Source organism: Sapajus apella, unplaced genomic scaffold, assembly GCF_009761245.1.
Source record: "Sapajus apella isolate SASKATOON/1434 unplaced genomic scaffold, GSC_monkey_1.0 scaffold10, whole genome shotgun sequence".
NCBI lineage: Eukaryota > Metazoa > Chordata > Mammalia > Primates > Cebidae > Sapajus > Sapajus apella.
In genome coordinates, this window is record NW_022436950.1 from 27,545,191 (window position 1) to 27,572,063 (window position 26,873).

At 33.3% G+C, this 26,873-nt stretch overlaps 1 protein-coding gene across 4 annotated transcripts in view; it reads left to right on the forward strand.

The window, feature by feature from the left end:
• The window catches only part of ERBB4 (erb-b2 receptor tyrosine kinase 4), a 1,187,662-nt gene that overhangs the window by 600,681 nt on the left and 560,108 nt on the right, over positions 1–26,873 (forward strand). For all 4 annotated transcript variants that reach the window (XM_032277666.1, XM_032277668.1, XM_032277665.1 and 1 more), the window contains exon 3: positions 19,858–20,044. In XM_032277666.1, coding sequence (XP_032133557.1) covers positions 19,858–20,044 — 187 coding nt within the window. The remainder of the gene's footprint in view (positions 1–19,857; positions 20,045–26,873) is intronic.

Here is a 26,873-nt window from a genome sequence, read left to right on the forward strand (position 1 = left end):
CTATATAGCTTAAATGCAGTTTCAATAGAAATTGTTTGATACTTTGCTAGCTTCTACCTTGTTTTATATAGTTAAGATCCCCACAGAGAAAAGACATATTCATATTCTAAATGATTAACTTAAATAACCTTGGTATATTGTTTAAAAGGGATATAAAATAATATATACTATGTGTAATGATTAACTGAAGAATTTTAACTAATGCATAAATAAAATAAGATTATATGTTATAATTCCATGAGAAAACAATATAACTGAATTCTAGATTATGCCAATTTAGGTTCATCTTGACCCTTCATGTTGATGCTAGATGCTGTTGAGTTGTATGGTTATTATAATCTTCAACATAATCTGCAGATATATTTCATGTAGTTCTTTATCAGTGAAATCTAGTTTTGATCCTTTCATAGGGTGGTGCTTTCCATTTGCTTCTTATTAAAATCATCATTCTTGGGGCCATTTCTCATATGTTTCAAGATGTTGCTAATCCTTGAGTAACTCTCCATTTTATCTACTGCACTTATGAATGATAATTAAAAGACTGGAAGATGAAAATACTTAAGTTTTTCTCTAATTACATCACAATTTGCTGAAATAGGTACCCAAAAATTTCTCAAAATTGTTTATTTTTACCATTTTCCATGACATTTGCATAACATTTTCTACCTTAAGTAAAGTCACTTAAGTACTAATTAAGTACCTATTAGATGTCAGGGTTTTGGAGAGAATTTTTGTTTTATTCATCTAGATATTCCTCAAATAGAGTCCAAACCTGGCACTTAGCAAGCATTCATTGAATACTTATCGAATGAGGAAATAAGGGAATAGAATGGTCTGCTTTGAACAAATTCAACAAAGTAAGATTTTGAGCAATTGTTTCTGTGTTGATTTAGAATACACTCAGAAAAAAACATTCAGGCATTTGTCCTCTAAGTACACTTAGTATAAGGTTCAGGATTATAAATAGAATATTCAGCCCGTTTAACTCAATTTTAAAACTATTTAATCATTACCACAGGGAGGGGAGCATTACACACTGGGGTCAGTTGGGGGGAAATAGGGGAGGGACGGTGGGGGGTGGGGAGCTGGGGAGAGATAGCAAGGGGAGAGATGCCGGATGTAGGTGATGGGGAGGAAGGCAGCAAATCACACTGCCACGTGTGTACCTATGCAACAATCTTGCATGTTCTTCGCATGTACCCCAAAACCTAAAATGCAATAAAATAAATGGGAAAAAAAAGACATAAAAAAAAGAGATATATATTCTCACTGGAAGTTCATGACCTATTGTGTGAAGTAGATAAAATTATACATAACTTGGGTGGTAATAATACTAAAATTTACTTTATCTCCATGGGCATTCATTTGATATATCTTTTCTATAATGATGTAATAAAGTTCAGATGAAATTGAGTAAAATGTGTTCTAAAGACTATAGAACTAAAGAAATACAGGGTATTAGTTTTTCAAGTAGCATTTTCATTAACATTAATATAATACTTTAAAAGTATAGACTTAAAAATAAACATGTGATGGTATATAAACACCTATATAAAATAGACTGTTTTCTAACATTAAAAAAAATCAATTAGCTTGCTATTGCTAAGAGGGATGGTTAATCTTTCTCTTGGTGTGTAAAAAAATTTAATATGAAATTCTTTTTTCTTTTTTCGAGACAGGGTCTCACTCTGTTGCCCAAGCTGGAGTGCAATGGTGTGAAAATGGCTTACTATAGTTTTAATCTCTTGGGTTTATCAAATCCTTCCACCTCAGCTTTCTGGGTAGCTGGGACTATAAGCATGTGCCATGATGCCTGGCTAACTTTTAACATTTTTTTATAGAGGGGGGCTCTCCCTGTGTTACCCAGGCTGGTCTTGAATTCCTGGCCTTAAGCAAGCTTCCTGTCTTGGCCTACCAAAGTACTGGGATTATAGGCATGATTCTCTGTGCCTAACCATATTGAAATATTTTTAAAAATTGGGATACATTTCTCAAATGTGATAAAGTTATCTTTGCCATTTCTTCTTTAAGTACAAGTATATTTTATGGCTTTCATATATAAATAAAAGTAAAATATTATGTAACTTTAAGTTTATAGAAATATATAGAAATCAATGGCTTTCTTAATTATATAAATTGTTCCATGAGAAGGATTTTCTTTTCAAGTCAATGTTAGGTCAATTATTCAGAACCTCAAATTCTGTTTTCTGTTTTATTTTACTTTAGTTTCCTCTAGAAATTGCATCAACCACTTTCATTTTCTGCTTCGAATTACCTTAGCACTTTAAAAAACTGTGTATAAAACAATTTGGTTAATTTTAGTTGGTTTACTTGTACTCTGATCTTTGAAGTAAATTAGAAGAAAGTGGAGATATTACTTAGGCAAGCATCTTTCAACACTAGAGCATTTATTCAAATGTAACTATTTCAGGCAAATCTTTTGTGAGGATGGCATACTTATATGTTTATGATAATTTAAAAAATGAATATAGATTATCTTGATCTTTTACATTCATATTTTTTAAAATTTTTATCAGTGATTTAAACTGTTACTTTTTTTTTTTTTTTTTTTTTTTTTTTTTAAGTAGAGATGGGGTTTCACCATGTTGGCCAGGACGGTCTCAATCTCTTGACTTTGTGATCTGCCCGCCTCGGCCTCCCAAAGTGCTGGGATTACAGGCATGAGCCACCACACCCAGCCTAAACTGTTACTTTTTTCCATTTATCAAATGAATATTTATTTTTACATCCCTCCTAAGTTCTATAGCAGATATTTTTCAGTAATGTACTGAGAATATTGGTCTAATGTTAAAAAGCATAATATTTTCAGTATTACCCTTGATGCACGAAGCTCTTTCATATGCTGTCCTTCTTGTTTTTTCCTCTTTTCTTGGTACAACACTGTCAACACATTATTTCATGGTAATGCAGAAGCAATTAGTTATATAAATTAGGTAATCGTGTATCAATAAAGGCCTTGTATTTGTGCTCTGTTAGGTAAAAGTCTGTGTGGAGGAGCTGTCATATATTTGAACAAATTAAATTACGCATTTTTTAAAAGGTAACATGGAAATAATAATTAAATTTTACATTCTATGTAAAAAACATTGAGCACAGTGTCAACTGTATAGTGGGTACTCAAAAAGTAATGTTCTAAGAGTAGTAATAATGGTAGTAAAAAAATGCTGTTTCTAGTGTTGTGAATTACAGCAGCAAGATTTTATTTGAGTAGTAGAAAAGTGTTCCATAGAATCTTAATCCCCATGACCTATTTTTTTTTTAATCTATCTTTTTGTACACTAACACTTTCTAACAGGGATTTGAGGTAACTGTGTCAGCTAAACAGACCTGCATGTGAATTATTTTTTAAAGTTTTCTTTGTGTGTCAGCTAGTAGAGATTGCATCAGATTTTAATATTGGGACCTGCTTAAGGAAATTAATGGAAGATTAAGACAACAAATTCTAGAAAAGAGATTTGAAAGGTTATTCAGTGGTGAAATTCAAGGGTGTTAGATGAAATGTCACCTATGTCATTATTTTATTAATATCAGTTACTTTTGGATATTCTTGTGGTTCATGAACTTTAAGCCACAATGCATTTTCTAGTTTAACATAATTCTGAAAAAAAAATCTGTTGAAAATGGATTGTTTCAGAAATTGCTGATTGGAGGTTAAATGTGATATTTATATGAAAGGGCTTTGTACACTGCAGTATGCATATAAAGTGCCAATGCTGTGATGATGTTGATAAAGATGACTGTAATGAGAACAAGTAAATATCCACATTCATTCCTCAGAAGAGGAGGAGGATATTGATGTCACTCGTGTTAATGAGCATATCATGAACCTAGTACCCCACCACTGGGAGTATAATCCAATGTTCTCAACCACTGCGGAAGTCTAGTATGATTAATAAATTCCTTCCCAAGAAGAAAATGGTGAAGTTGACTCAGGAGAGAGAAATACCATGTATCTTTGTCCAGTTTCCTTAAAGGGAAATACAATAAATGGGAATAACTAAAGAGATGATCACAAGCATTTGTGTACTATACCTATAAGAAGTTGCAAAGAGACTATTCATTTTTTCATTTGTTCCTCCCTGTGAGACATTGTTAGTTTTTATATTTAAATTGGCTTAGTTACTGAGTACAGTTTGGAGACTATAAAACATAATCTTTCTTTCAAGCAAAAGATACTTTCTTAGAGATAAAGAAGAATTATGCCTATAAAGGAAATGGATGACTTTGTTTATAAATTTGCTTATGATTAGAACATCTTAGCCTTAATGTCCCCAAGTTGTATTAGGCAAGCTTTTTAACAGTGAATGAAAAAAAAAATCAAATCAATATAGAAAACTTTGCTATTGCAAAATTAGGTTACAATGTGGAGAGAGAGAGAGAGAGAGAGAAAGCATGATAAAGAGGAGAGGAAAGAGAGGGTGAGAGGCCTATTTACCCATCCAAATGGATATTTATTTATCTATTCATCCACCACCAACCCAGAAATCTGTATAATAATAAATTCAGGTTAGAAAAATAGATATTAATATGAGAATATTAAATTTTCCTTGTATAAATATTTTATGGATCATATTAATGGTATACCGACAGATACTGTTAATTTTTATTACTTTTAGAAAACCCCTAAGACAACTCTATAAGCAATAAAATTAAACAGTTGCTTCAAATTAATAAGTCAGTCAACCTTGGCATTTTGGACTTGATTATTCTTTGCCTGGTGGTGGGGGTGGGAGGTGGGGAGAAAGGGCCGCCTGGTGCATGTATGACATCCATCAGCATCCCAGATGTCTACCCACTAGATACCAGTATCAACCTCCACCCCTCACCCAAGATGACAACCACAAATATCTCCAGACATTGCCACATGTCTTCTGGAAAGCAAAGCAGCCCAGTTGAGACCTATATGAGGGTCTGTTTTAGACCTATGTGAAGAATACTATAACCTGCCATCCACAAATATATATGAAATCACAGGTACTAACATAATTCATTTGAAGATTAAAAGCTTATTAAGCACACAGAAAAATATATTAGATACATATACCTGATGTATCTAATATACTATCCAGATTTAGCAGACACACAGATATTAATGTCATTTAAAAGACTTTGTGAAAAGGAAGGTGTTAGTTTAACCTCAGATAACCAAAAGTTCCTATAGTATTTGGGAAAATTCCACAGACTTGGTCCTTATCCCAGTTTTTTACAGCACCATCTACGAAGTCTCCCATGTTAAAACCCTTGGTCATTTCTTGTTGATTATTCTTCCTCAATTCCCACATCCAGTAAGTCATGAAGTTTTTTTTTTTATTCTACCTCAGAAAGATGGCTTGTATCTCTGAGCCATCTAATTTGTATTCACTGCTTTCCTCATCTCTTGCCTGGCAAGAAGTTTCTAACTTCTCTCTCTCCACCAGCTTCTCACCAGCCTACTCCATTGTTACCCTGCAACTAAGGACATAATTCTACAAAATAAATCAAAGCCTAACTTCTCTGTATGCAATGCCACTAATTCCCCATTTCCCAATGTAAAGTGATAAATTCCTTCATTATTTTTTTCCAGTCAAGTCCCTCTCCTCCCTGACTCATTTTCCATTCAGTAGTCTTAGACCTGTGAACAACACTGGACTCTCTCAAGACACTTTGACATTAGACATATTCTCTCTGCCTAAGTTGTACAAATATTTCTTACTAACATATTCAGCTCCTACATATTAATAGAGAGAATTTGATAGCAAGAAACACTATGCAATATGAAATTGTTTGGTTCTTAATTTCATATATCAAGTGGCGAGATGTGAAAAGGCAAGGGACATTTTTATGTCTTTCCTTGATTTTTCCACTTGATGGCTTATTTTTATACTTTCATAAGCAAATGTTACACAAATACTGAACACTTCACAAAATGAATATGTAGCTTAAAGAGTTTGGAAAAGCCATACTGCTTTGTAACTGTCAGTCTACATCAAGACATAGAGCTGTGCTAGCCTCCCCAGAAACCACACTACATGCCCTATCCCAGTCTCAAATGATTTTATCCCCAAAAGTAACCACCATTCTTACTTGTATAGAAGTTGCTTTCTTATGTGTCCTTCTAGTTTTATCACCCGTATATGTATCCCTAGACACTACAGGTTGGTTTTAACGTCTTTTTTCCAAATTTTCTTTAAGACGTTTGACATAAGTCCCTCCTCCTCCTTTTTTCCCTCTTCTTATAATTTACCTGTTCAAAGACCTGGGACATTCTTCTGAGGAATTTTCTGAAGGCTAGGTTTTGTTAATTGCATATTCATGATAGAATTCACTGTGTTTCTCTGTCTTTTGTACTTTCAACAAATTGGCAGTTAGATCTAGAGAGTTAATAATACTCGTGTTCAGTCTCTGATGAAACCATAGGTGGTGGTGTGTTCATTCAGCGGGAGGCACATATGTCTTGTTGTTGTCAAGAATGTCAAATGTCTGAGATTTTAGAGCGTTTGCAAGCTAGCAAGTTAGTCTGTCACTTGTGTTGGCAGAAGACACAAGACTCAATGGCACAGCAGTCAGCATGAGCTTTATGTTTACATGGGTTCCCATTGACCCTGAGGCAAGTCCCATGGAAGTGATTGGAAAGAACAAACAGGTGGATACTGTATCAAAAGAGATTTGTGTCACCATTGCAGAACTTTGAGCTTTCAAAACCCCATTTTTATTAAAAGGGCTGCTAACAAATCTGCCATCTACCCTGGAAGGAGAACTGTCTTGCTATTCCAATGCTGTCTACTATACAAACATTCTTGAAAAAAATAGTTCAGAAGAAAAGCTGCTACACACCATGCAGAAACAACACAGAGAATTGTCTTCCAACATTTTTTCTCTATTATTGTGATGTCATTTGCAATTACTAGCCAATGATGCTGGATACCTAGAACCATTAATTCATAAAGACTTTCAGAATGGTGATACTCTAATTTTTAAAAATAAATATTATTTTAGGAAAGATTTAGGTTCACAGAAAAATTGTGAAGAAAGTACAGCATTATTATATAGCTTATACTCAGTTTTCCCACTATTATTAAAGCCTTACATTATTATGGTACTCATTTATTACAATTAAAGAATCAAAATTGGTTAATACTGTAATTTTAAAATTTATTTTTCTCTTATTAGTTGGAACACATTACAAGATGGTACCTGATACAGACTGAATTTTGTGTTACCACAAAATTCCTGTGCTGAAACCTAATCCCCAATATGATGGTATTTGAATGTGAGGCATTTGGGAGATGATTAAGTCATAAGAATAAACTGCTCACTAATGGAATTAGTGCCTTTATAAAAAAAGAAACTAGAGATATCCCTTGCTCCTTCTGCTATGTGAAAACATAGAAAGACACTGGCCTCAAGGTGTGGGGCCTCACAAGACACTCAATTTGCTGACACCTTGACCTTGGACTTCCCAGCCTCCAAAACTATAAGTAGCAAATTTCTGGCATTTATAAATCATCCAGTCTGTGGTAATTTTCTATACAAGACCAAACAGACTAAGGTACTACCTTCAATCTGTTATTTGGTTACCTGGTGTTACAGCTAATAAAGGAAAAGGATGAATGCTTATTTTCTTTTACATACATTTTCCAAAAAGTGAATTGGTCCTTTATTATTGTCCAAAGATTAGAAATTTATGTCATTTAATATTATTACAAACTCATAGGTTTATATGTATTTTATGGATTTTAATCCGTTGTAATGATCATTTTTGAAATTGAGGTTACCCCATCATTGGCCAGGAAGGGTTTATTCCAATTGGTCCTTGAGCCCTTTTGATACGAACTTAGTAGTTCTGAAAGCTTCCTCACTATCTGCTCTGATAAGATGTTTCAGGCTCATCTTATCTATTTCTTACCACATATAGAATCTCAAAATTTCTCCAAGAATTCCTGGTTTCTCTTTGTGTAGCAGTATAATTTACACAGACACCTAACACTTAACAACCTTTCAGAGATTAGGAAATTATCTGTTCCTACAATTTCCTTCTCTAATATTCCTCAGGCAAATTTATCTGCTTCATCCCTGTATACACACAGGGTGCTGTTGATACCCCCATTATAGTCTTCACTGATTTCTAACATTCAGAATCTTAATGATGGTTCCATTGTTGCATCTTAAACATGTTATTCCTTTGCTCTATTCCGTGTTTGTCTTTCACAGTGGTTGTAAACTACTAAGGGGCCAGGTCTGTTTTATACATCTCCATGTCTTTAGCGTGAAGAATAGCTTTGAATATACTACAGGTACAGATTGCTGAATGAACGACACCAAAATATTCAAAAAGATGATATTTTAAGAAGATTTTAAAAAGCAATACATTTTATACCTTGTAAGTAATTTATATGCAGTCTTAGAAGATACTATAATGATTATTTCACTGTAAAATTTCTATAAAGGGAAAACATAGAGAAAAATGTTTTGTAATTAAATTGTTTACTTGAAAGTGCTGAACACACACACACACAAACATGGCACAAAGTGCATCTTTTAGTAACAATTATGTCAAAAGAAAAATGCATTTCCTTTCCGAAATGGAAGGTGCCGATGTATGACCTGAGTAATCGATAGCTTTATAATAAAATTAGGTGTTTAATGCATAAAATTTTAAAACAAATGATTTACTCTTAAAGAGACAAATATACAGTCATTTGCTTTCAAGTAATTGTAAATCTTCCTTGGCAACCCATCTTTTTCCGACTGGCAATCTTGTCATCAGACTAAGATCAGAAATGGTGAAGGTAGTAACCACCATAAGATTAAGGACCATGTCTGTTTTGCTCACCACTGTGTCTCCAGTTTGAGAAACAATTGTTCTTCAAATCGTAGGTGGACAATAAACATTTGTAGAAAGATAACTGGTTGGATGGATAGATGAATAGATGGATCAGTGGGTGGATGGATGGATGAATGAGGGTGAAAGCACAGAGACTTAAGGATTTGAGTAAAGAAAGTCACGTGCAAATTTAAAAAATACTTCTACATTAGGATTGTTTAGGTATATTTGCATTATTAATTTATCCACAGAATCTCATTTGATTGTATATATCTGTTTGAAAAGGCCTGCTAGTTTCTTGGCACCTAAGAGAAAGCTTATTTTAAGACTTTTAGGGTACTTAAAGTACATTTTTAAGCAGATTTTACATTTCTAAATATCAGAAGCATTCTGCAGTTACTTTTGATAAGTAGTCTTTCTTAGCTAATATTTTTATTATAAAGAAACCTTAGAAAGAGGGTGTTATTCTTAAATCAAAATTTTAAACCATGTTGTCATGGATAGTACTTTAAACAAGGAAGTAATTGGTATTACTGTTTGAAAATATACTTCAAAGAGGTTGGGATTTTGATTTCAGGAATAAGACATATCTTGTTGTTGTTGTTTTAATATTTCCTCCTTCACTTTTTGTCTATGTGATTTTGGGCAAGCTATTTCACTTTAGTTACTTCATCTACAAAACAGAGGTAATATTCAGAGTGATTTGACCAGTAGGTGAGAGAAGACATAAGAATGCCTCACACACAGAAAACGCTAATTAATAATTTAATGTAATTATTAGAAATAGTAGCTACTTAGATACTTGTGACTTGCATAAGGATACTTAAATAAGAAAAGCATTTAAATTTCTTGTCTAAAGTCCATGGCCTCAACTTTTGTTATATTTGTAGTCCTGATTGTATCCACAGATGTCCACAGAATGCCTATTGTGTTTGTTTGAATTTAATATTAAGAGCATCATAAGCAACATCAGACCTTGTTGTCACTAGAGGAGATGACTAAAACAAATATTTGTTTTTTATAATTTAATTAAGGCTGTGTTTTGTATTTTTATGGCCAAATATTTAGACAGATATTGAAGTGTATCTTGGCAGGCTTGTCAAATCCAAGTCTGATACTTTGGCTCTCTTATTTTTGAGATTGCTCATCCTTTTCATTTAAAAATAACAACAGACTAGTCACAGAAGCAGTCACCTCTAACTTCTGCATTCTCAAAGGCCATTTCCCATATGCTTTTCAACAGAGGCAGCTGTTGTCAGCCATAATTTCTCAGAGGCCCATTTTCTTTCGTTAAATTTTGAAAGGGGAAACATCACATTTATAAAAGACCTCAGACATGAAACTGTCACTTTCAATTGTACATTGAAATGCTAGCAAGCAGTTTTCTCATCTAAACTTTGGTGATGTGTAGTTATTCCTTTAGAAATAGAAAAATACAGTTTTCTATATGCTGTGCGACACAGGGAGCATATTGAAAGAGTTCTGGATTCAGAAAAATCATAAAAACTAATACTGAGGGCAAGCTGTGAGCCAGACCTTTTGCTAAGCAAGTCAAAGAGATACACTTCTCAAAATAATCCTAGGATTTGGAGATCTTAACATCCCCATTTTACAGATAAAGATACTGAGGCACAGAAAGGTTAAATAATTTATGCAACATAATACAGCTAACAGCTAGGATGTGACCTTAGGCAGTGTTTTAGTTTGCTAGGAATGCCATAACAAAGTGCCACAAACTGGGTGGCTTAAACAACAGATATTTATTTTCTCACAATTCTAGACCTGCAAGTATGAAATCAAGGGGTCTGCGGCATTGGTTTCTTCTGTGGTCTCTCTCCTTGGTTTGTGGATGACCAACTTCTCTCTGTGTCTTTACATGGTCTTTTCTCTTGCCATGTCTGTGCCCTCATCTTTTATTCTTTTAAAAACACTAGTCATGTCGGACTAGGGCCAAACTTAATGACCTCAATTTAACCTAATTACCTCTTTTAAAACTCTATCTCCAAATACAGTCACATTCTGAGGTAGTCAGGATTAGGACTTCAGCATATACATTACGGGGTTTGGCTGGGCACTGTGGCTTACATCTGTTATCATAGCACTTTGGGAGGCAAAGGCAGGAGGATCGCTTGAGGCCAGGAGTTCAAAACCAGCCATTGCAACATAATGAGACCCCGTCTCTACTGAAAAAAAAAAAAAAAAAAAAAAAAAAAAAAAAGGTTGATGAGTTGGTGTGTAGCTGTAGTTTTAGACACAGGAGTCTGAGGTATGAGGATCCCTAGAACTCATAAGTTCAAGATTGCAGTGAGCCATGATTGCACCACTGCACTCCAGCCTGGGCAACAGAGCAACAATCCATCTCATAAACCAATATATACATGAGTAAATTTATTTTAGGAAGTGGTCATATTTAGCTAACAGTAGACATTCTGACTGAAGCTATATCTTTATGCACTATGTAGTATGAATTGTTTAACCAATTTTAATATTAAATGTATGTGCTTATATATTATTTACCATTCTTTAACTTATACAAAATATTTACAAATATTTTGGCATAATTGCACTAATGATAATATAATGAAATTAATCATATTTTATTGATTCAACTTTTAAGCATTTAGCAGAAATTTATTCTGTTTTGCAGAAGAGGAAAGTAATATTAAAAAATTTGTGCAAGGTCAATAAGTGATGGAGGCAAGAGTCAAACTAAGATTGTCAGACTACAGCATCCAAATTTAATCATTAGACTGCTTTGTCCTAACCAATTTGGCTCTCAGTGGGGAATACTCATCATCACATGGACAACATTAATAAACATTACGATGCTTTGATTCAGGTGTAATTTCGGTTGTACGAAAGTGCTGACAACTAATAATTTCTTTTGATTTCAGCTCTATATCTAAACAAAGTTTAATTCAAAGGTTTCCAAACATTCTTATTATTTTTGCATTTATGTATTCTATCTAATTTCAGTTAAAAGTCAATTCCCCAAATCATTGGAGCTTAATGAACTCAATATTATATTTTAAGTAGTTATTAAAGATTATTAAAATGTCTGTTTGAAATCCAGGCTTCAAAATATAAGTCTACTTATATAAATATGTAGAAAACACATACACACACACTTTTTAAATTAGAGATAATAGAATGTTCGACTTATGAATTTTTTGAAATATATACGCTTTAAGTTGAAATTTTGTGTGATTATGTAAATGAATGTACCAAAGATCCCAATTCAGTTTGTGTAATCTGTGAAAAGAAAAACTTTAGACAAATTAAATTTAGCAGAGTTTATTTAAGAAAAGAATTGGGCAACACTCAGATCACGAGTAGTTCAGAGATCCCTTCCCAGCAATGTGGACAGGCAGAATTTACAGATGGACAAGAAAGTATTAAGCAGAAACAGTTTAAATGGTTAAAGTTTGGCATTTGCCTTATTTGGATATAGTGATCAATTGGTAGTCTGTGATTGACTGAGGCCTGGCTGCTGTGATTGATTGAGATTCAGCTACTTGTTACAAGAATATACTCTTAAGTTAGGTTGCACTTTGTTTATATGCTAATTAAGTCACAGTTTGCTACATAAAAACTCAAGGTACAGAGACAACTTTGGGCCAATTTAATTTAATTTTATAAACCTAACTCTAGTGTAATAAGTCTATGGTACAGGAATACAGTCTTGATAAGTTCAGGAGATTAAGAATCAATTGGAAATGTAGAGATTTGAAGGGGGACTATTAACTGTCCAGCCAGCTCAGGAAAATATAAAGGACAAAAAAAAATATGGTTACTTCTAGGGAGGTGAGCTAAGTAGTCCTCTTCTCAATGGAATTAAAGGTGTTCACTGCTAAGAAGTCATGAGTTGAGAGCTGGCCAAGTGGCCAGTGTTGAATGAAATGGCCTTCAGATTCTTAGAAAGTAGAGCTCATAGCAATACTAGCACCCAGGAGACTGGCTGGAAATGGCTGAGAGTTAGCAGTTTGTTGGGATGACCTGGATCAGGTTTCCTACCTTTGCAGTATTTTTTCATGTTGTGTGTAATGAGTATGAATTCTACTCTGCTACAGTTAGGTATAAGACATTTCACATTATTTTTTTCCCCAAATCGAATTAGATGAGATTTTGAGCCCCTCCTTGCCAGGGTAACATAATCGTTGAAGTTTTAAGAAAAATGGGAAAAATGAAAGCAGAATTTCAAAGCAAACATACTATTTCTACAAGCAGCAGGGATATGTAATGTTTGCTCTATGTTTTCTAATGTGTTTTTATTCTGGTAAACTTTTTAATACTATGTCATAGTTAAGAATGTTTTCTGCTTTAGATATTTCCAGACATGCTGTGAAGGGCAGGGACAGAAATTAATTGCCTAGGGAAATTTAATGGAAAGCTTTACTGATAGAGAGGCTACAATTTGCTATTACATTTGTCACCATCAGAGAACACATAAATTCTGCAGTCATTACCAGCAGAAGAGGCTTTCTATAACCTCCCTCCCACCACCATAGCTCTCTGTTCCCTAATCTTCTTTATAATACTACAGGTTTATTTGACTTCAAGTCTACTGACCTTAAGTAATCAGCATTATATTTGTTGATTGTTACCTGATGAAACATATTAGTATTATTTGTGGATGATATCTAATTGGGTATGAGTTCTTAAGACATTGGAGTAGAAGTTAAGAATTTGGATCTTTTTGACAAATTACAGAAGGTTTTAACAAAAGTGGATAGAAATATTTTCAAAGAGATGCTTATATTAAAGAAAAATAAAATATGGATTTGATGCATAATTTTAGCAGAAAAAAATTTAGGAATAAGTGTTTTACATACTTAACCAAGAACATATAATTGATTTTAATGTGCATAAAATCATTCCTAAACACTTACAAAATATTTAGGAATTGTATGGTACTGTAATCACTTTAATCTTAAAGTAGATGAAGGAACATTTAAGGAACTAGTATTTCTATTACAGATCATTTTTTTTAAAAGTCAACTAAGTTGAAAAGCATAAGGAATTTATAACAAATACAGAAAAATTAATACCTGTTAAAAGAGTTGTAAAATGAAGCATAGATTCAAAAATAGTAAAGGCTGACTTTTCTGAAATGATCTGGAGGTGAAAGGATAACCCAGTGAGCCAATGCAGTCTTATCTAATCTTTGGTTGAGGGACATCCATTGAAAATCCCAGGAGGCTTATAATCACAGATTTCACTTTGTCTCTGAAATACTATACAGGAGAAACAGCTATGAAATTTCTTGTCATTTAAAAAAAATAATGTTTTTTTCTGTACTCATTGCTAATATGGTATGGGAAGTTGATTAATTTTTTTGTTTTCTATATCTTTTTATTTCTGTCATCAAATGTCGTAAGCCAAACAAATTGTCTCTTGGGTTAGAAGTGTTTTGAAGCATTTAGGACTTTAATAATGTCCTATTGTATTTATTACTTGAACAAAGCCACTGTAGAAGCCTACATTGACAATGGAAATCAATCAGTTTTACTGAGCAGAAGCTTACACCATGAGAAGGAAGATATATCTTTAGGAGAGTATTCACTCTTTGGTTGACAAAATAGGCAACCTTTCTAGAACTAAATGTTACTGAGCCAGAGCCAGAATCAGGATTTTGTCTTTGCCAGGGCATTCTTATAATTTCTGTTTACTACTGTGGTCCTGGGACATAAATCATTATTGTGTTGTTCAGACAATGTTTTGTATTAGTAGCAAGTTCATAAAATCATTTTCCATGGAAAATGACATCTAAAAAGACCTTAAGCATTGCTTTCCACTTTTCAATTCCATTCTAATCCACAGCCATTATTGAATGTTCAGTGGCAGTGTCTATATTAAGGGCTATAATAAACATACATAAAGTATAAGAAACTGTTTCTGAAATTTGGGAATAAATTGCAAATTGCATAAGCAAGATATAAATGTACCAAAGAGTACATAACAGAGGAATTAAAAGCAACAGTTCTTATGTAATTATGTTATATTTAAATTAATATTATTTGCTAAGATTGTTAGCAAGTTCATCTGCCTGGCTATTATCAGAGATAATATTTGTAATATTTAACATCTGTTAAATATATATTATTATTTGTCAGACAGATTTCTTATATCTTCCAACCTCTGTTACTGTTTTATAATAGAAACTTTGGCATCTCTTTTTTAAAGATGAAGAAATTGAGGCTCAGTGAGGTTAGGCAACCTGATCAAAGCCACAAAGCTGGTACACACAAAGGCTAGGTTTGGAGTCCCACTTTGCCTGGCAGACAAGCCAACATTTCCTACCATTATGCTTTTCCATAGTTAAGTCCATATATTTAAAAGTTGTTTTTATTTTCTTAAAGTTTTCTGAAACAGTGAAAATGTTGTGCTACTCAGATTCTTTCTGATGGCTGAAAGGAGAGGAAGAATGGATAACTCACGTGGTTGTGTAGCCTTATCAGACATTATAACATGTAATTTACACTTCTAGATATCTCCTCACTTTTTACCCAGATCTGCCAATATTGGCTCAAACCACATTATTTACTCATTTCCCTCATTAAACACTCCTACCATTACTAATTTGTTTACTGTAATTGTTTTTATTTATAATCAGTACACATAGCTCATGATCTTCATTGGAGTTTCCTTTTGAGATGTTTCAAGATATTTATTCACAGAAAGGCTACCAGAATACCTGAGAGAATGTGATTTTGAATACCAGAAAACAGAGACCAAAATAAGGCATGATGTGTTTCTTTTAGCTATAAGAATTTTGTATTTATCTCCTATAACTCTTCTTAAAATGCTTCAGTTACATAAGCTCCTCTACATATCAAAGATTACAGGAACACCTCTTGGATTGAGAGATTTGCTATGATATTTTTTCCTATTATTTACATTATTTACCAGAGTCAGAGAAAGGGAAATAAGATGAATAGGATTCTTCACTATCATTATCATAAAAAAATTTACTATGGACCAACTTATGGCTGGCATTGTTCAAAATGGCTTGGACATATGCATTGTCAGCAGTAACATGGAATAATGTCCAGAGTTCACATAACAAAAGGATCTTTTTTAGGCTACCACTTAATTTATGCATACTATTTTGCAAGATCAGAGGGTAATAAACAGAATGAATAATGATAGAGACTTATTTTGGACACTAGAATCTCAGTTATAACAGCAAATCCCTCCAGTCCTAGACTCTTTACAAAGGTGTAGTTATTTGTTTTAATTTGACCTTCCATGAAACTAACACATATGTCTCTAAAAATACAGTAATGTGTACCCTGGAATGAGGTGTATGTAAATATTACAACAAAATTAATTCAAACATAAATATATTTAGTAATATGCAAATGCAAAGATGTTCTTAGTTATATTTTACTTTTTCTAGTAGATAAAAGCACTTGGAGCATCCTCTTCTACATTAGTTGGTCCTTCTTTATGTGTTTAGCACTGTTCTTGGTTCATATCCCTCACACATTCTAGAGCCCTTACTATTTGCAGGTTATTTTCAGCTTGTGCTAATATGAGATCCAAATGCCATGCCAATGACACATCTTTATCAGTTAATAGCTAGAAAGCTTTCTTCCTCTAATAAACACTAAAAAACTTACTAATAATGTTACTCTTTTACAAATAAATCTCTTCTTTTACCTGAGTATGCTTTATCTGTGTTTTCTCTGTTGACATTATAAATGTATTTCTCCATCTCAGCATAAACCAATGGGTTTTTATAGTTCTTTATAAGAAGAGTCACTTCCTGAGTGTGATGGAAGCTAATGATAAACTGTTTTGGAATGATGGATCTTATGATATGTTGTAGGCAAAAGATTCATAATACATCCTCAATCACCACATTTATCATTGTGACCTAGATCACTAAATAATTATTGTATACAAGTTAAAAGAAAATTTTAAAATAATGAATGAATTTTATTTTGTAGACCATATGATGTCAGATTGTATTTATAATCTCTCTTTAAGAGCTCAAAGAGCTAGAAAAGGGCACTAAAAGAGGTAACAGTTCAACCAGTACAACAGTGTTTGAAGGAGGAATCACAGATCCCTAGAGCTAGACTTTTCCAGGAACTGCAGTTTTAAACAAATTGCTGTGTACAAACAATGCATATCACTGCTAAGCTCATCTCTATTAACCTAGGCATTTATCTCTTCACCCCAAGACACTCACTGTCTTAGAAATACCTATAGTGGCCTAGAATTCCCCATTTGATGCCAGGTATGAGTAATTCCATATATCCCTTGTCTATTCTTCTCTGCCTTTGTTCCATTAGGATTCCACTCTTCTATTGATTATTTGTAGCATGATCATTCCTAAGAATTATGAGACTGGGGAAAGAGTCTAAGTAGAGGCCCACATATTTTATTATTTATTATAAACAAAATAGAGATTACTAAATAAACTGTTATAGTATCCCAGTTTGACAAATATCTCTTTATAACAACTGGATGTTCAGTACAATGTTAGAACTTTTGTTGTCCTCAGGAGTATGTTAGGATGGAGAGAGGTGGCTTCAGTCTACAGCCTCTCCTTCACCAAGTTCTATCCTGTATTATGAGAGGTCTTACATGAAAGTTTTTGGACACTTTAACCTACATATCCAGGATATGTACAGTTTCCCATCACACATCAATACCTGGACCACCCATTCCTTCCTAAATATATGCACATTGGTGGCACAGTCTCCTGTCTGAGGGATGGAACTGAGAAAGATGACATTACAGTTTCTGTGTAAAGATTTGGGGTTATTTGCAAAGGGAATTCTGGTATCATAGAGTAAGGAGGGGGAGAGTGCAGAATCTAAATGGACCTTTTTCTTCATTCCACAGACTTTGTGCAGTGGTGAAGGGTGTGGCCAGAGAACAACCAGAGTGATTAATGAAATACTTGCTGCTTTCTTACTGCCACTCTCCTGGCCACATGAGACACACAAGTTAACAATTTAAAGTGCTTGACCTTATAGGGCTATATTCTGGGATAAAGAGAGACAGGTTACAAATACTAAATCTGATAAATATATGAATGATAAAGTATGATAGAAGGTAAGAAGTACTGGGGAAAATATGAGAATTGAAGCAGGTAAAGGTGTAGGGGCTACAGTGTTTAACAGGTTTATCAGGGTTGGCCTCAACTGAGAAGGTGTTATTTAAGCAAAAACTTGAATTTAGTGGGGGAGTTTGCCAAGAAAGTAACAAGATGAAGAGAAACTCAGTTTTTTAAGCGCATAATGCACACTTTAAGGTAGAACTATAATTTTAATGTGAAAGAGAACTGATGACTAGATCATATACTGCAGTTCCGTCTAATAGATTTATAAGAGCCATGAAAATGTAATTTAACATGTTTGTTTTGCCACAATAAGAAGATGAAAAGAAATAACTGATATTAACTTTAATAATACATTTTATTTAACTCAATTTATCTCAAATATTATCATTTCATCATATAATCTCCAAAATCCAGAGTGTATTTTGTACTTCTATCACACCTAAATTTATGCCAGCTACACTTCAATTGCTCAGTAGCAACATATGGCTAGTGGCTATTGCACTGAACAGCATAAATATTTTGACATATCAGTAAAAGGATTTTGTCTGTTATAATGAGTGACTTAGGAGATGTTTCAGAGTTTTAAGCATTGAAATGTCGTAATTTGATTTATGTTTTTAAAATATCTTGGCTAGCCTGAATTGAGAATACACCATAAAGAATCAGGAATAGACACAGGGAGACCTACTGATGATGAGGAATAATCTAGATGAGGAATGATGGTGGCTCAGATGGGAGCCATGGATGACATAAGAAGTAGCTGAATTTCTGATCATTCTGAAAGTAGAACAAATAGTATGGACCACACTTGGGGTGTCAGAGGAGAGTGAAAGATGACTGGATCTTTGGCCAGAAAGCCAGAAAAGATGGAATAACCTCAACTGAGATGAGGAAGGCTGCTGGAGGGGTGGGGGAAGAAAAGAGTTCAGCTGTTGATAGGTGTATCTGAAAAGTATACTAGACATCCAAATTATGATGTTGAGTTAACAGTGGGACATGAATCTGGAATCTGGGGAAAGTACAGAGATGAATGTTTGGAGATCACCAACTTTGAAACCAAGTAAGATCACCAAGGGGGTGAGAATACACGACGGGGGAAGCGGGTGGGAAGTACCAAAAACTGAGCCTTGGAGCAACTGAAATGAAAAGGGTTAGAGTAACATGAAATTGGTATTAAAATAATAGCAAATACTTGAGTACTTTTGAATCATTTTTAGTTTTTTTTAAATTCTGACACCTGTTTATCATCATTTTATTGAAAAACTATATAACATTTAGGTGAAACGCAGACTTTTTTTCATAACACTATTTTGCTTTAAAATGTCTCACAGACCTTCAAATAACTAACTCATTATAGACAACTGAATTTAAATGGTGGGCAGTAAAAAATAAAAACGTGGTTGCAATAAGTTTATAGACAACAATTAGTTTTTAATACATATTATTTATGTTTGGGTTCCCTAGAGATGTTCAGGGCAATTGTTCTTTGATAAATATAGCACTAAACATGAATAGAGCCATTTTAAATCTATCCTAAATAATGTACAAGCTAACATGGCTTTGTTTTACTTATGCTTACCAATTTGCTCTTTTATGTAAAATGTGATTGATGGTCATGTGTCTTTAACCTATTGTAGTCTGTTGATAAGCAAGACCTTTATTCATTTAACTATATTCAAATCTCAGGTATGAAGAAGGTCTCATAAACAACATGCGTTATTTTACTATAAGCACATTCATAAATGTTTAAAAGAAATACAACTTAGACTTCAAATGAGATGCTAACACTTTATGATCTTTTATTATGAAGCCAAGTATTTAGAATATGATATGGAAAATAATATATTAAGGTAAAAACTTAAAATTAGAGTCTAATAACTCATTTTAATCTAAATTGCTACATATACATAGTGACAAATTAGTTTTATAACACAGGCAATTGTTTGTGTCTTTTCAGTCTGTTCGAGAAGTCACAGGCTATGTGTTAGTGGCTCTTAATCAGTTTCGTTACCTGCCTCTGGAGAATTTACGCATTATTCGTGGGACAAAACTTTATGAGGACCGATATGCCTTGGCAATATTTTTAAACTACAGAAAAGATGGAAACTTTGGACTTCAGGAACTAGGATTAAAGAACTTGACAGGTAAGGAATATATAAAAAATGGCAAATATGCTTTCAAAATCAGTATAAGGCAGTGCACACAAAAATGTGTATTTAGGGTTACTGCCATATTTGTTAATATTGAGGAACACTCTAAGGCATTCAAATATTGGTGATTTGTTCATTTTATGAGAAACGATGCCCTGTGATGCCCTTGCTTTTATTTATAGATTTTGTAAGTGCAGTGTGAAGGATACCATAAAACTGTAACACAGCTGAACAGAAATACGCTCTGGAAATGCTCTGTGACTGAAAACTGAGATATGAAACATGCTATGTTTGGTGGTTTCAGGTGAACAGTGGGCCATATCATCAAATCTTTGCAATAATGCAATAACTATCATTAGAGCTTAGTAATACCCAGGCTGTTATATCTGTTTTCCTGAATCTTGAGTTTTCTGCACAATCATCTTATTTTTGGAAAATACATCTAATTTATACAGTTTTGGTTTCTCTTATTCAGTGGCTCACTAAATGCCATCAGCAATTCTTTCTCAGAATACTTCAATATCATCAGAGTAATTTTTTCTCATTAAGATTGGAAATATATGATGTTAGCAACCTAAAATTATCATCTTTCTATGAAAAACACGTGATAAGAATTGATTTTGTAAGCTGGTTCTTGCCATCCTACTGTTACTTTACAGTTCACATAGCTCAGAGTAAAAAAAAAGTTCTTGTAGGAGGCTTTTTGGTATAATGTTACTCATCAAAAACTTTATTCTCCTATACCTGTAATCAAAGTGAGCTAATTACCGAGATCGTGCCATTGCTCTCCAGCCTGGGCAACAAGAGTGAACCTCTATCTCAAAAAAAAAAAGAAAGGCCAATTAGTAATTAATTAGTAACTAACTGTGGGATAAAGGAGTTTACACTTTTAATTTACTCTAAATTAGTGTAAACTTTATATTTTGCATCCAAACATGTAGTGGTTTTACATGTACTTTGAGTCCAGTAAGTAGTAATAATTCTTGACATTGAAAAATTAAGCAGTTTAGAGATATTGCCTTAAAATATAACAAAAACAAAGATAAATATTGTCAGGATATTGAAATCGTTTGTATTTTTATATTTGAAGTAGATATAAAGTTTATAGTTTTAAGTTATATGTAGCTTCCTAGTTAGCAAGACATGTGAGATAAAATTGGTATATTTTTGGTGAAGAAAGGAATACTGATTATGTTATTTATTTTGGATATGATTACTATAGAGTTGATGAAATAATGGTGAATGCAAATTGTTCAGAATTTATAGATTCCTTCATCAACATTTTCACTTTTATTTCTTTCAAAGATAGTTTTCTTACCAAAGAATGAGGTTTTTTTTTTTACTAAATTGCTACTTAAATAGAAATAATGATAGGAGGAAGAATTTTGGAAATGAAACACAGAGAGAACAATTGAATGACTGAAATTAGGAATCTAAAAATACTATAATATGATCCAGTTAAAACCTGCATAGGAAGCGTTGTCTTTTCTTCATGATTTCTCTCTAATTATATTAAAGAAGAAAATGAATAAATTTCTTTTCAAACTTTTTATAATAATTGAATCCTGTTATTATTCCATAAGATGTGCCATTTGAGCAATCTTTCCACATAGAAAATTAGTCTTTAAAGAGTTCCCTTATTTATTTTCACATTTAATACAAGTACTACTAAATTATTAAAACAGATTTATTTAATCAGTCAAAATTATGCCACATTTAAACATGCCTCATACTGAGTAAGTGCTTACTGTGTATTACTTAAAGTTGTGACATTTGTTTAACTTGTACATACCAAAATATAACACTATTATTTTAAGAATATAATTATTCACTTTGCCTGGAAGCTGTGGTGTTTTCTTGTGTAGTAGTATAAATGGATAATTAATATAATAAATGATTAAGAGAATGAGTTGATTGTTTAGAAAAATACATAATCATTCAAAAGTTATTAATTTCTTTTTTGACTATGAATTGAGGAAAGTGCAACAAAATGGTAGAAATTTAGGCTAGTGTGAACATTTTTCAGATATTTTATTTATTAAGTTGTTGACTATTATATGCCAAAATTATTCTGTGAGGGAAACAATCTAGAGTGATTGAACTTTAGATATTCTGGTCGATAGTTTTACTCCAATTGTGAGAAGCAGGTTACATGGAAGTATGATTATGCTTGTGTGCAAGAATATGTGAGAAATGACGGAAGACACCTAGCTGTTCACATGAATAAGGATATGGGATAAAATTTGTTCAATGGTAAAATCTTAAAGAGCTAAATGTTCTAGGTAACCTGATTAAAGCAACAGCAACTGCCATAAGCAGTTAAGATTGTTTTTCTGTTTTAGAAAGATATTTGTTTTATGTTGCTTGTTTTTGTGTTATGCAAAGCAAGAATTTTAAAAACAGCATTTTTATATTCTATTAAGTGCAGAGCTACTGGGCTGGCCTTAATTTTTTTATACCTGATGTAAAATGAGGGGAAATAGCAAATCTGCTGTTTAGTTGGACACCTCACTGCCTAATCTACCATAGTGTATTAAATTTTTAACTCTGTTCTTATAGGACCAGCACCATAAGCATCATTGAGGAACTTAGACATGCAAATCCTTGGGCCTCGTGTGAAACCTATTGAATGAGAAACTCTGGGGGTGGGGCCCAGCAATTTGTGTTTCAAGTACCCCTCTAATGATGCTGATGATAACTACAATTTGAGAAGCACTAATTTAATTAATGGTATGTTACCAATAATTGGTAGCACAATATCCAGTTAAATTCTTTACACTTATTTGATTCAAATAATTTTTATTCATCTATCATCCTGCAGAGAGAAGGAAAGGGATGGGACAGGAACATATAAGGTTTTGCTTGCATGACAAGAAATACACTGTATGTTGGGGTGAAAATGAAAAGAACACTCTGGGATCCTGGATAGAAACTTGGGTATAAAACGACTTAAATATAAGGAAGGGGGTAAACTTTTTCTGTAATCATTTTGCCAAATACCAATTTTATATAATGACAAACCATTAAAAAGACAATAATAATTTATGATGAATTTTCTTCTTAAGCAAATTTTTGTTTTTAAGTACTTTCAACAAGGCAAATAACCAGTAACAATTGTGGGGATGGGAATTGTACACAATGTTGTAACCAAGAGTTTTGAGATGAGACTTTAAGGGTTCTTTTGTGTGTGTGTGTGTGTGTATGTATATGTGGTTTGTATTTCTACTGAAATCTTTTTCAATATTTGATATTAGAATAGTGTCTGTTCAGAACAGCACATTAGCTTCCTACAAATTTTGTGTAAAAGGGATATTTAGTTAACATGAAGACTGTCATTATATACTAGTTAATGGTTGGATGTCACTTTGTCACATATAGATTAATTCCCACATTAAAAATTCTTGTTAATTACTTTGATGTTCACCAAAAGTTATGCATGGCCTAAAAAATTACTGCAGGTCTTACTTGCAAACTTTTATGTTGGTTGTGCCCAAGACAAGAAATGCATTTAAAAATATTTTTCTGGTCAAATGGAAAAACTTGTTTTACTGCTGCCTCTCACATTTCCCATTATACATAGGGTAGATGATAAGTAGAGGGGAAAGGGGCAGGTCCCCAGACTAAAAATAGGCCACACAATCTATAAAGTGCTGAGGAAATTATATTGGCATACTCTAGGTGTCCTGTTAACACTGCCTTGCTTTTTTCTTGCCAGTGGAGAGGTTATACTTCCATCAGTACATCCCTTCAGGCATATAATCATCTATATCTCGAGGCCATTGGGAAGATCACTACTGCATCAGAGAAGTGTGTAGCTGGTCAAGGGCACATCATGTCTTCCATTAAGTTCACTTTCATGTGACTGTCGTTCTTAACAGTCACTCTTGATGATGATGTCCTGCTGACTTTTATTTATCACCTCTTTCTTAACCAAACATTCCTATTCAAATTGACATTTAATATTATATTTACAACCTTAATTAATTCTATAAGCTTCTACATGTTTAGTCACTAGTGTGGCCAAACCCTAAAAGGAATCATATGGGCCACAAAACTCACTATTATTTTCTCCCTTCTATAATATATAAAATCACCTCATCTGTTACTAATTGTGGGTAATATGATACAATTTAATCCACACATGGTATTGTAGATACAAAGCAATCTTTCATAATTGCTTAGGTTTATATCTATCCTACTTATGTCCCAAATCGGAATATAAATACTTAAGTTCATATTTATTCTGTTTATATCTTAAATGGAAAGATAAATAATTAAGTTCTTATCTATTTTATTTTTATCCATATAAAATAACAAATGTGGTTTGATCTTGATGTGGTATGGTAACCTAGGTACAAATTTAATACATGTATAGATGTATTTATCACACTAAACTTTACCTTAAATGTTTGAATTTTCACTTTATAAATTATGAGAATATATTTAAAGGAGGTGATATTTTGGATGATACAAAAGTATAATTGGCATTTTTCAAAAATTAGCTGAATATTCTACATATTTTCAGACTAACACATTCATGCTTCAGTCTTTATTTGATATTTTCTGGACTTTGTAATTGTTTCATTAACTGTGTACTGGATCAACTTGATTAGATTATTATTTGAGGTATGGACAAACAAAAATTTAAAACAGAAAGCAAAAGACCAAAGTTATTCCTAGATGCCCTCAATAATGATGAAAATAATATATGAAGTTTGCTGGATTGTGGTAGATGAGAAATAGAATACAAGGCTTGGTGGTGCATGATGTGTCCCAGCTGCTCAGGAGGCTGCAGCAGGAGGATCCCTTGAGCCTGGAAGGTCGAGGCTGCAGTGAGCCATGATCATGCCCCTGGACTCCACCAGCCTGAGTAGCAGAGAGGGACCCTGTCTCAAAAATAAATAAAAAAGTAAAATGCTTAGTCCAGAAGCTATAACATCTAAATGATGTAAAATTTGAAAGATGTGTTATCTGAACATTATACTTGAATGTCTGCCTTCAAATATGCATAAGTTAATAATTAAAATAGTGCATCAAAGTAATGTAGTACCTTTTCACATTTACGTCTTTCAGGCCTTTTTGGCATTATTCAGTAATGGTCAAATAAATAACCTAATATCAAAAAGGACAAGTCACCTGTCATTGACTCAATACATGTTATAGGGCATCGATGTGCAATTGTGAAATCAGAAAAATCTCTGTGCAAATAGCTGGCCTATGACCTACAGTCTGGGTGTCTCTCTCAGACTCAGACCCTTTATTTTGGAAACTGTGAAGAAAATTCTGCCTCATGGTGTTGTAATGGGCATTAAAGAAAGAAAGCAGGGAAAGTGCCAGTTAAAACAACTTTCACATTGGGGATGTTTAGAAATCTTAGTGTTCTTTCCTTGTATCTGTTTTGTTTATAGTTTTCTTTTGGTCACCACATTGAGAAAACTATTTTATTTGTTTCTGCATATTCAGATAGATTCCTGTTGCTTCCTTGGGGCTTTGGGTGTGATCTGTTTAGACAAAAAAAAAGAAAAAAAAAAAAAAAAAGGAATACTCTTTGTGCCTTCTAATATGACTTTGAAACTACTTTGTGCAGGAGATCTGTTTCTCTGGTGATGAGAAGTCCAAGGCTTGTATTTGTCTACTCTCAGGAAAAGTGCTGGCTTTGCTACCTCACAGCACTTCTCTCCTGTCTTTCAGTGTTTCTTGCCAAGCACCTGTTGCCCCAGCCCTTCATTTCAAATCTCCATCATCATGTTTCATCCTTCATTGGCCCTGACATTTGTCTTGATCTACACAAGAGACATATTCATTCTGAGTTCTTTTTCTTACAGGAGAGTTGCTAAGCATTCTTCAACTACCCTATGAAAGGTCTTGGTAAAGTTTGAGTAGGTTCAATCAGGCTAGTTCAGGGATTGTTGTTAAACAGAATGTTTAACAAAAGTACTACAAATATTTGCATTAGAAGATCTATTCAGCATATTGTGATATTTGCAGCCAAAAAAAAAAATTCTAAGAATGCTCTTAGCTTAAGGGTAAATTACGTGGAAAATGATTAGATCAAAACTAATCTATAGTGAAGCTTGTGAGAATCAGACAGAATCAGTGAAAAGATTGGCACATTCTTCAGAAGGAGTCAATTTTTAGATTAGGTCCACAATTTCTGGAAATGATACTTTCATCAGTGTTTTTAAAGGCTGTTGTTTGCTTGTCATATCAGACTATGTATTGACTAGAAGAAGGAGAACTCCAATAATGTATTTATGTCAGTAAATAGAAACATATATTTCAAAAGAGGAAATGTTATAATTATGGGATCAAAGATTTATAATGGCCATTTCAGCAAATTTTGCTGGGACTTACGCTCTGACAACTGATTCTTTAGAGGACTGATGAGTGGATTTACAGAACTGAATGAAGGGGAAATGAGAATTTCTCCTCTTGCTATACCAGGAATCAGAGATAAGACTATTTGAGGAGAAATAAGCCAAAATAAGTTGTGGGGTTGGGCGTTCAGGGAATAGAATCATCCTTTTTCCTCTGCTCACATGTTTTCAGTCATGACTGGCAAGATGATCTGCTCAGGGCATATAATTCAACCCGCTTAGTTTATGACCCCTTCAGGAATCTTAAAGATGACTTCCTCCTTGAAGAACACTCTCTATAATCCCTAGGGCATCCTTTAGAAAATATTAGGGAAGGCTAGCATTATGGAATCTATCAGGAAAATTCCCTACTTGGAATCATAAACCTTTGTGATCATTCTTACTTTTTCCTAAGGTACACTAAAATCCTATATTTTCTCTTCCTTAAGAAAGGAAGCTTATGTATC